This window comes from Scleropages formosus, chromosome 14 (assembly GCF_900964775.1).
Source record: "Scleropages formosus chromosome 14, fSclFor1.1, whole genome shotgun sequence".
Taxonomy (NCBI): Eukaryota; Metazoa; Chordata; class Actinopteri; order Osteoglossiformes; family Osteoglossidae; genus Scleropages; species Scleropages formosus.
In genome coordinates, this window is record NC_041819.1 from 18488377 (window position 1) to 18500058 (window position 11682).

Consider the following 11682-nt stretch of genomic DNA (forward strand, 5'->3'; position numbering starts at 1 on the left):
TGTGTGTTCAGAGGCATAATGTCAGTGATTAAATTAAATTTATTTCCTCTGTATTTTGGTAGAAAAAGTCAGCTGTCCCGTGGTGTCAGTGCCCAGCAAGGCAGCCCAGTGCAGCCCAATGCCAGTACTGGGGCGAGCCGTGCGATGCTGGGCCACGCTTCCTGAGGGCAAAACTGTTGAGGCACCTCGGCTTGCACGCTGGCACACTTCCCGCCATTCATTGCACACTCTGTCCCAGTTACGCAGATAGATGGTAAAAGACCCAGGAGGAAGCGGGGGGGTTGGGTGGAGAAAAGGAGGAAAGAACAGGAAGAAACGGGGCCAGAGAATATGCCAGCAGTAGCAGCGATGTAAGGCTAATGAAATATAAAACACAGGAATTCAAGCTGGAGCAGAATATGTGTGTCTGAAAGACGAGGTGTGACGGTACAGATTGGGAGCTGTCTCCTGGAGATACAAGGCCCCCTGCAGAAGAAGTCTCCTAAAAACCTGCACTATCATAAGATTATCTGTTTAATGAGATTTTGTGAAAGATGCTCTTTTCCATTGTCTGAATTACATCACTGACTTCTGTAATATGTCAAGCACTTACAGATTCACAAAAACATTTTTGTTTTTATTTACCGAAAAACACAAATTAATAAGCTTCATGATATAGTGTGGTGGATTTTTATATTCTTTCCATGGTAATTTAATTTTTAATGCGAGACTCAAAATGGTAAATATTAGAGTAATAAATCGATCTGTTGCCAATTGTTTTAATTAATTTTTAATTCGTGTCAAAATACATTATTGCATTTTTAGAATTATTTTTGGGTAATCTACCCAATGTTGAACAATTTTCAAAAGGGAATCCAACAAAACAGTAAATTCGTACATAAGAACTTAGCTTTTGAAATGTAAACTAAATAAGACTTACAAAATAATAAAATGTAAACATTTAATTCTGTAGAATGTTGTAGTTTTTAATTTTACGTAATTCCCAGAGAGAATTTATACATTACCTAAACTAGCTTTTCGTGTTTCTAGCACCAGTGTTTCATTGGAAACTGTACATTCAAAGCAAAAATAATAGTATGTGTCTTTTGATAAAATTAACATATATTCACACATCCATAAAAATTGTATTCAGCTCTGTCTGTAATTTAAAACACATATTGTGTTGCAAATGTTTATCATTTGGTTACCTGCATCCTTCTATGAAAATATAGCGAATGTCTTGCTTTATTGTGCTGACTAATGCCAGCCTTTATCACAGAGGAGGTCTTGGTGGTTTTGAGGAGCTATCCATTTTTGTTCGTGGAGAGGAGCTGTCAAAGGACGACTCACTGAGTTTTTGAGCTCTTGCTCAACATCTCTAGAGGGGTCTCTCTCTTTTCTACAGCTATTGCAAGGGTAAGTCACAAATATGGAATAATAATAATACACTCTAAAAATTGCAATAGAAAGAATAATATATTAACAAGCTTCAAAACTTGCCCATACTGACAGATGTATATAAGTGCTGAGTTTATAAATAATGAAGAGACATCATTTAGCAGCTTAATGAGGGGGGAAAACACATTCCTTGCTTTAATTTGGTCTAAATTAACACTTCAGGTCCTACAAACTTTGTGTGTCTCTCATTTAGTAGGCAATAAAAGTTCAGTTTAGTTAAATGTGTTTTCTATAGTTCCCAATAAGTTCCCCCTGAGCACTTATAGTGCAAAATTTAAAAAGTGAGAAAAAGAGACATAAGTCATGGTACAGGAGACAAAAAAGAAACAACCAGAGATAGATAGATAGATGGATAGATAGATAGATAGATAGATAGATAGATAGATAGATAGATAGATAGATATCTTTACCCAACTGACTGTCCACACCTCCCAGGTTAACTGTCATTACACAACTGCTATGCAAACAAAGAAATGTAAGCAGTTTTGGGAGCGGTCAGGTGGTCATCTTTCCTATCTTCATGTGGTCAGCATTTGATTAGATAATATTCTGTTGGTTATTCACTACAAACAAAGAGCCTTTTCAGTACTCAACCCACTAAAATTTATCCTGGCTGTGCTGTAAAAAAAAAATATGACTTACAAACGTGGAGGATAACGATAAAATAGTGATGTGTTAAGTTTGATCCTGGTATATATAATAATTGGCAAATACGAACAGGTAGTATACTGGTTATATCTGTGACCCTAGAATTGAAAGGTTTTGGCTTTGGCTCCCAACTCCTGCTGTGGTAACCTTCATCAAAATTCTAACCTTGAAATAATACAGTACAAATTATACAACTGTATAAATTATGGGTATGTATATACAATACCTTACATTGTAAGGTGACTTGGAAAAAGGTGTTAGTTACGTGAAGAATAACAACATTACTTATTAAAGAGTCTTCCTAGAATGTACTTTGCAGTTGATGGTGTTAACAATTATCTCCATTGTAAGCCACCCAGAATCTATCTCTGTAGCTTAAAAGTTTCCCTTAAACATTTGCCAGACCAACCCTCAAATACATCGTTTACTGTCTGCTTGTGCCTTTTTCCTCATTCCGTACATAAGTGACCTTGACAGTTTTGATGGGCATTCCAGTTCATAGAACTGATTTGAATTGTTTGCTTCGGTTCAGCATCTAGATTTAGATCTTTGACTCAATGATTTGTTCATTTGACCTCCCTCATGCCCCCCATAATCCACAGGAAATAAAGAACAACTAAATGCTAGCGTACTATAACATTTTAAATATTATTATACTAATAAGATATGAGAGGGGCATGGTGGTGCTGCGAGCTTGGCTGGGTACCCCTCTGTGGCGGGTCTGGGGTTCAAATCCTGCTTGGGGTGCCTTGCGGCAGACTGGTGTCCTGTCCTGGATGCGTCCCTTGTGCCCTGTGCTGCCGGGCTGGGCTCCGCCTCGCCACGACCCGTCGGGACAAGCAGCTTCAGCTAGTGTGTGTGTAATAAGATGTGTTGTTTGTACATTGAGAAAATATAACCTTGTCCTTGGTTATTCCTGCATTACAATTTGCAACAAAATGAGATAAAAGCCATGCTTGGAAGTAATTATACAATAGGCTGAAAGCAGTTATCCTTTTTGAGGCTCCAATTTGCATGAAGTCACTTGGAGTTGGTGTAAAGAGGGGTTTGTTCAGATCTTTAGCTCCTTTACTGATTCTTTCAGAGTTTCAGCCGAGCAATTTGTTTGTATATCAGCTTTTTCAACACTGAGCCATTCAGTTAAACTTCTATAGAACTATTTCTGACTCGTTCAGAGTTTTCAGCACACACTGCACCTCTTTGTTCACAAGTCACACCAGGGCAATTTATTTTATTTTATTTAACAATATGTCACTATAATGTCATTATTGAGCTTAATTCTTTCTGTGAAATCGTTATTTTACAGTCTGTCTGTCCTAGGTTTGACATCTGACATATACAAAATTAATATATAAAAACAAAAAATAATCTGATCCTTAAAAAAAAAAAAAAGTGTCACCTAAAATAAATTTAAAAATCAAAAGGAAATATATTTTATTCATTACAGTGATAACACCAGTTTTATAGACTTCATGATTGTAAATATTATTTGTAGCCTGGGTCACTACTGGCCCAAGAGAATGATGCTTTCTCAGAGGTTGCTTAGTATATATGGGAGCTGGCACTGAAAAAGATCCATTTGTTCACATCACTGCTTGACAGAGGAGTTTGTATGTTTAAAGATTTACCCAAGACTGAGTTGCACCTGATGAAGCATGCTTTCTGTGAGTCTGTGTGTGTGAGAGAGACTCCTCCAGCTGTTTCAGATATACTGAAACACAAAAGTGAAAGGAAATGGGAATATAGCCAGATTTTTTTTTTTTTTTTGGGGATGTTCTTTGCGTGCAGGGGGTGGGCCAAGGGTGGGGGCAGGAAGGCCAGTACCTCTCTCTTATCCTCCTCCATATTCTTCCATGTTTAATGAGAGCATCTGGGATTTTGGAGACCCAGAAAGAGAGGAATAAATCGTGAGTCTTGGGGCATAAGCAAGCTTGGCTTGACCCAGGCTGGAAACAGTGCCAAGCAAGGCACGTCGTAATCAAAGCATCACATTCAGTATGGTGGCCGTCTGCTGCCTCTGTCAATGACCTTTCTAGGAAATCTTTCCTCTCTGCTCAGCTTGGCTTCCCTGGCGTGACAGGGAGGCATCAAAGTCCTCATGCCCCAGTGAGAAACTGCAACTGGATGTGCCCTCTTGTTACAGAATACTAATTACCTGCTTATTTGATCATGACACCTGCTGGAACAGCATTAAACAGAGCACTAGTGTTGAGTCATGACAAGGTTTCTTTTCTTACAAGCTTGTTATTCTGTCTTTTGTAAACAGCAACTCATTTTACCATAACATGAACCTTCCCAGTCCCTTGTGCACATTCTATCTATCTATCTATCTATCTATCTATCTATCTATCTTTTTGTTTGTTTATGTTCTGCTGCCAAAAAAAATTACTAGTGAGCAAAACAAGGAGGGTGGCTGGTTGTGTAGTGGTTGGAACTGCTGCCATAGGACATGCAGGTCACAGGTTTGAATCCCACCTTCAGCTGTAGTACCCTTGAGCAAGGTACTTGCTAAAAATTGTTCCTGTAAAAAAAAAAAAAAAAAACAAAATCCAGCTGTCTAAATGGGTAGTGTATTGTAAGTTGCTTTGGAGAAATGTGTAAATGTACAATCCTGAATGAAGTGAAATCTATGTGACATTAAATCCATAAACAAATATGTGATTGTAACTGTAATGATTTCTAATTAATTCAGCAACTCACCTTCACAGCCAAGCCTGCATGCTGTGATTATTGTATCATATGATCTGCTTGGCTTGAAACTTCCGTAGAACCAAGCAGTGCTCCAGGAAAGCAGCATGACTTCAGCATATAAAGTGTGTTGCATATTTTTTTTTTTTTTTTTGTGATCCAGTTATGAACAACTGTCTTTTGCACCAGTTTGTTTATCCATTTCCCAAAATGCAGTTTTCTGAGTGCTGGTTAGCACATGAGGATTGCTCTAGCAGAGGCATAGTAGTTACAACTGCCACCTTGCTCTTGAAGGTTTGCATCCTCACTTGTATATCTTGTTTAAATGGGTGAAATAATTATAAATCAATTTATATAAACTTACCACTAATTGTATGTAGTATTGAGGGAAGGATCAACTAAATGAGTAGAATTGGTAAATTATTAAAGATTTAAAATCTCAACCAAATTATAATTTGCTATATAACAGGGCATGCAAACAGTTCAGAACTTACAGCAATGCTTAATATGGTATGTGTGATCTCTGGCAGGTTCACATCTAGTCATCTGATAAACCCAGTAAGATTTCAGTGTATTCACAGTATTCTATGCTATAGTATCATATCATGTCATAGTTTCATATAGTACAGTATATGATATTTGTATTATATTCATATTGTAAGTTTTTTCTTTTTTGTTAATGCAAAATTGTATGTATTGTGATGCTCACAGAATTTACGCTTCATCCTTAGCAATTGTTTCCTTCTTAGGTTGTTCTTCAGTTTTGTTAATTCAACCAGTCATTGCCATTTATGATGGCATAATCTCCAAATTAAATTGCAAGTGAACGTTTGTTTTTTTTTTTAAAAAAAAAAAAAAAGTAGAATTGCTCTTAAAAGACCAATTCAGGCAGCAATTATGATCTGTATGTTTCTTTGTGTACATAATCATACATAAATGGAACACAGTGAATTAGGAGGTGGCTGGGGGGTGCTGACAGGAAGTAGTCTGACATTTTCGATAGTATTGATCTCTCAGGCTTTTCAACGGAGCACTTCCTCTGTTTGTAAATAAAAGAGCATCACCTTCCCCTTGCAGTCCTGCAGGACTCAAGGCTCTGATATATGGGTCAGTGGTTGAGTGGGTGGGGGTTGCTGGAGGTGTTCTGACAGCATCTGCATAGGGTTCTCTCCCAGGTGGACTGGTGGGAGTTGGGGGAGGGGAGTGGGGTGAAGCTGGAGAGACTGTGCCCAGCTGGAGAGGCAGAGCACAAACTCTGAGTTTTGTCTAGGGACTGAATGTCCTCTCACGTCTTCCATGGTCCCCAGAGCTTAAATTCTGCCATTTACATTCAGGGAAGCTTTTCTAGCTGCAAGTGTGGAAAACAGCTTTTTTGAAGCCGACGCCTCATGACGGGGGTGTCTTTAAGGTAACTTTAATAGTCCCCTAATGTTTTAACTCGGAAAATCACATAAACAAACAACTGTTAAACAATCCAGCAGTCACGCACAATAACAGGAGACATGCTGCAGTGACATTCCCGGGAAACAACAAAGCAATGTACGCGACCGTATTAAAATAATAAAAAAAACAAAATAAAAAAAAGAATATAATCGTCTTTACTGTGGCATGGCAGAACTTTACTGCTGCCTCCTGTGAAGAGGTTTAGAGATTAAAGAAGTGTTTATTACAAACCGGTTCCTACCCAGGGCCTGCCACTTCTCAAACTAGAGGCTAAACAAAATGTCAGAGCTGCCTGCTTATCCACCCCTAGACATTGTTCTTCTCTTTCAAAACCATGGAAAAAAAAAATATATATATATATATATATGTGTATAAAAGCAACAACACTATCAGCTTCCCTGTATTCCTGAAAACATTCACTAGAGCATTAAATACGACACCTTTATGTTGTAGCCTTTGTTCTGAAAATCTCTGCTTAAGACTAGGGTTATTAATGCTTTGATATTTTTCTAGAGAGAAGTACTGTTTAAAAATGTGAAATATTAGAGTTGCAGAATGCTGCTACTACTGCTACTATTACTACTACTACTTCTACTACTACTACTACTACTACTAATAATAATAATAATACAAATTAAGAAATAACACTGGATTTTTATCCTCCGTTCAAGGAATATTAATGTTAACTGCACATGAAGTCCCAGAGATAAAATGTCTAACTGAATGTCCCTAACTCAGACCTCTGTTGTATTGCAGGCACGTTGCTGGATCTGATTGGCTGTCTATTTCCTGATGAGTTTAAATAGGCAATCACAGCGGGTGCCACCTCTTCCTCACCCTGTACTCACAGAGGCCATTGACGCATCACCAATGCTTTGTTTTTAATTACTCTTTTTGATGTCAGTGAGTTCAAGCTATTACAAACAAGACAATAAAGGCGTAATAGTCAAAGTTTAAGGAAATTAATGGTTCAGTTCCAGTATTTTTATCTGTTGAGTAACTGTAGTTGTTTATGTTTAGTTGAAGAACAGACATAAACAAAATGTTTATTTGCTTTTAAATTGCGAAGATGCACTAATCGGGTATCCGCTCATGTGCTGATGCATACGTAATATGTGTTGATGGTAGCTATGTGCCTGTGTGTGTGTGTGTGCGTATGTGTGTGCTTTATTTAATTTAACTTTTCTTGGTTATCCTTATCTGATAGCAGGGGGTCATTGATTTGGAACAGCTGTGCAACGTGACCTGCAAGCGGAGGGAAAATGCAGGGAGTGTTACATTAATTATGATTTACTTTCAAAGTGATGCCATTTGCAACTCGGTGACTCTGCAGGGGAACTCCAGCAGTTCTTAATTCAGCCTTCGTGTGTCCTGCTGTGTGCATGTTATTTCTAGTTCAGAGAAGTATTTGAATGTTCAGACTTCTGTATATCTGTTTTTTTTTTTTTTTCTTTAGACCAAGTGAGATTTAATTTTGATAGAAAAGACTTAAGTCAGGAAGGGACTTGATGCTGACAAACCATCTTCTTGAATTCCACTGTAACTTTAGTTGAACTGGTGGCAGCAAGTTCCTGTTTCAATGTATATGTGTAGTAGTTATTTAACTAAAGTTAATATGTTACTTGATTGAGGGGTGCGGTGGCGCAGTGGGTTGGCCCACAGTCCTGCTCTCCGGTGGGTCTGGGGTTCAAGTCCCGTTTGGGGTGCCTTGTGACGGACTGGCGTCCTGTCCTGGGTGTGTCCCCTCTCTCTCTCCAGCCTTACGCCCTGTGTTGCCGGGTAGGCTCTGGTTCCCCGTGACCCCGTATGGGACAAGCGGTTCTGAAAGTGTGTGTGTAATATGTTACTTCTGGATGTACTTCAGTGAGCTGAAAAGAATAATTTTGTTTTAGTTTTGGAAATAATTGTAGGATGACTACAACTGTTGGCACAGGTGGCTCTCAGGATCACAGAAAGAATGGTATTAAGATGATCTCAAGTGCAGAGTTATTTTGTGATCAGTGCACACAGTGATTGCTAAGCTGTGGAAGCTGGGAGCAGTGGGGCCAAAGTTCTCTAGGGTCTTAGGGGCATGAAATAATAACGACACAGAGAAGTGGACAGACTTGGGAGGTGAAAAGACAGGGAACTTGGTCCAGTAGTCTTGGAAGACATGGAAGATTTCATTTGCAAAATATCTATCTATCTATCTATCTATCTATCTATCTATCTATCTATCTATCTATCTATCTACTTGCTTGCTCACATTATTTAGTGTGTCTTCTTTTAAAAGGAGGGAATATAAAACACTGCAAAATTTCTGCAATCATACATTTGAGTTTGTGTGACTGAGGGAGTATGCACGCTTGCACATTTTGATCTTGCCTCCTAGATGTTAAATCTCTGCCATTACAGTAAATGTTCTCCTGCTGTCACCCTTGCCTGTCTGAAGGTGAATGAAAAATTAATTTTGCAAACTTTCACAAAATGATGATGGGACTTCAGCATGTCTTAGTCAAAATACCAAAAACAGAACATCCTCCGCTTCAGATCTTCCTGGCCAGCTGCTTTGAACTTTCAGTGATAGTGATCCAAAATGATAGTTTTAGGAGAGCTGAAAAATTCTGCTGCCTTATCAGTCAGTCATGTTGAATCCTAGTCTAAAAGTGGGAAGGGGGGTTGTTGGCACGCCTGCCCTCGATCTTTAAATATCGATTTGTAACCAAGTGCCGACATGCCCCTTAGAGTCAAGCGAGGGTAGGAAATGGGAAATTGGCGACTTTTCATAGATCCCAGCATATTTGAGTCTGGTGGTGCAGGCTTGACGGATCATCCAATTAAACTCTTCCTACAACCGATTCCTGTCACCTTGAGCTCCTTGGATCTGTAATCTCACTTTTATACATCCAACAGGGTGCAGAATGCCACTGCAAACAGCTGAATGTCATCATCTTATTGTACGGGGTGGGGAAGGGAACAGAAACCCAACTTCACACTTCCCTCCGCTGTTATTCAAGGCACATCCAGAATGCCATGGCTACCGTCTGATTTGAAAGTTTGTTAATTAATCTACTTTGAACAATGGCATTTTAATTTTGGTGACAGGACTCAACCATGTGTTTGCATGGTCTTGGCCATGTGTCACTGTTCAAATCTGAAACTCTGCTTGCTTACTTCCTAATTGTCTATGACTTTGCCAGAGAGGCACTAAACAAACACAGGCATAGGAGCACACAAACGGATCAGATGTCCTTGTTCTGTGGAGGTTATCTGTCCAGATGGTCAGTAATGAAATATTTATAGAATCAGAATGGTCTTTGAAAAAAAGTTGCTCTGGAAACTGTCTGAAGTATCAAGTGTGGCTTCTCTATAAATTTGCGGGGGAAGAGAAGGAGGACGGCGACCGTTCAAAATATTGAGAAGGCTTTTTTTCCGTAATCAAACTGAACAGGCTTTTCAAGTCCTTTTCTGAGAGACAACAAAACAAGATAGCAGCCGCAGCCACGGAGATACAACACTTGTTTACACAACAGCACTAAAATATCATTACTTATTAATAACTGTACATGATATACCAGGAAACAAACTTCACTCTGAAATATTTAATTGTGCTGCTTAAAAACTGTCTTTCATTTTTTTCTTATCTTTTTTTTTTTTTGTTTCTTCAAGCTCAAAATTGCTTTGTGATTTTACTGTACTCACTTTAATTGGTTTATTAGCAGTGGTTCAAGCCCAAGATTTTCTTTCTTCCCTACACACCCTCCATCATGAGTATGTAGGCACAGCAGGCATCATAAGAATTTATGCTGACATAAAAAGCTACACACAGAAAAAATAATGCAAATTTCAGCAAAATAATAAAAAAGACCTCTTCCGATTTCCTTAAAAAGTACTTTGTAAAATGTCTGTTGTCTGGGGATGTTACAACAATGAGCCAGAACAAAACCTTGTTGAGACATACTAGAGATGGCTTGTGAATCTGAAGAGCTGGACTTTTAAATCAGATTTAAATCTCCCCTGATGTTCTTCCTTTGTTTCTCTACAGAGCCAACAGAGAGCTTTCACTGCCAGGATGAGTGCCGTATCCTAGGCCATTCAGACCGGTGCTGGATGCCTCGCCTGCCTGCCCACGTCAAATCACCAGAGCATAGCAGCAACGTCATTGCCCTACCCATCGAACCACCGGCCCCAGAGGCGCCCCACTACGAGGACTGCGGTACCAAAAGGACTTTCGCCACCTTTGGCAAGGATGGCCCAGAAGAGCTGGAGAGGGCCGAGGCAAGGGCACGGCGGACAGTGGAGGCACCGGCATGCAGCCCCAAGGCTAATGGGGCAGTGCGGGAAGCAGGTAACGGGCGTGAAGTATCCAGCCCTCTCTCCTCTCCTGTGCACCTGAAGAGCCCCCTGGCCAAGGCACCCTCTGTCTATGGCACCCTGAAGCGACGCGATGCCGAGCGCATCGCCCACCATGGCCTGCTGCGGCAGCCGGAGGGGAAGGACTGTGAGCCTGCCATCCAGGAGATCGGCCAAGGCATGCATGACCACCGGGAGAAGGACTCCCCTGGGACCAGGCGTCTCAAAGACATTGTGCTCTAGGGCAATCCGTTGGGCGATGAGCTACGAAGATCACGGACCCCAGTGCTTCAACACACGCCAACCACCTGATTTGTGCTTGTGTATGTGACATTATGAAAGAGACAGAGAGACAGCTACTTTACTTACACACCTACACGTGGATGGAGTTTTACATAGATGGAGTCTGATCTGGCTGTTTGCGAAAGAAAAATAGACCCAGAGGCTTTTACACACAGTGTTTTCCTCCTCCGGATGCGACAAGACAAGGGGATTACTGGTTACTGTGTAACACGCCAAATCCCCTCAGCATTTTTTTTCTTTTTATTTTAGTTTTTCTTCCAAGAAGCTGGTTAGAACTTTGAACACCTGTAAGAATGGACCTCAGTTCAGTCATTCCATTTTATTTTTGTACTTCAGTTAATACAGCCTTTTTGGTTTGTGGTTTGTTGTTTCAGTTTCTTTAAAGTGAACTGATTTGACCACAAATACATAACGGACAGCACTATACATACTGAACTTTCTTAATTATGACTCACTGTACAAGGACAAAAAGGGGAAAAAACTGAAAAACAAGTATTTAAAATGTCATTTGTGTCATGATTTCCTGTATTCATTTGTTTCATAACAGATTTTTGCATTTTTCTTTCCTGAAAACATTCAATCGTCATGTAATTGTGAGGTGTTTAGAGGATTTATTCTCCACCACAGAAGCTACACAAACATCAAGCTTTAATCCACATGAAACGGTATGTGGGGAAAGCCAGATTCTTAAAAATAAATTACAATTTTAAACAAGGCTTATTTCTTTCAAACCTCATGTGCCCATCCTTGAATGTAGGCAATGAGGCACAGTTCACTATTAGCTTTGTTCTCTGGTCTTGTACGCTTTTATGTTTCTGATTGCAGGGCTAG

General features: G+C 39.7%; 1 protein-coding gene across 2 annotated transcripts in view; it reads left to right on the forward strand.

Moving 5' to 3' along the window:
* Positions 1 to 11267, forward strand: part of LOC108931007 (protocadherin-19-like) — a 55038-nt gene extending 43771 nt beyond the window's left edge. For both annotated transcript variants that reach the window (XM_029257760.1, XM_029257761.1), the window contains exon 5: positions 10241 to 11267. In XM_029257760.1, coding sequence (XP_029113593.1) covers positions 10241 to 10791 — 551 coding nt within the window. In that variant the 3' untranslated portion in view covers positions 10792 to 11267. The remainder of the gene's footprint in view (positions 1 to 10240) is intronic.
* The last annotated feature ends 415 nt before the right edge of the window (positions 11268 to 11682 follow it).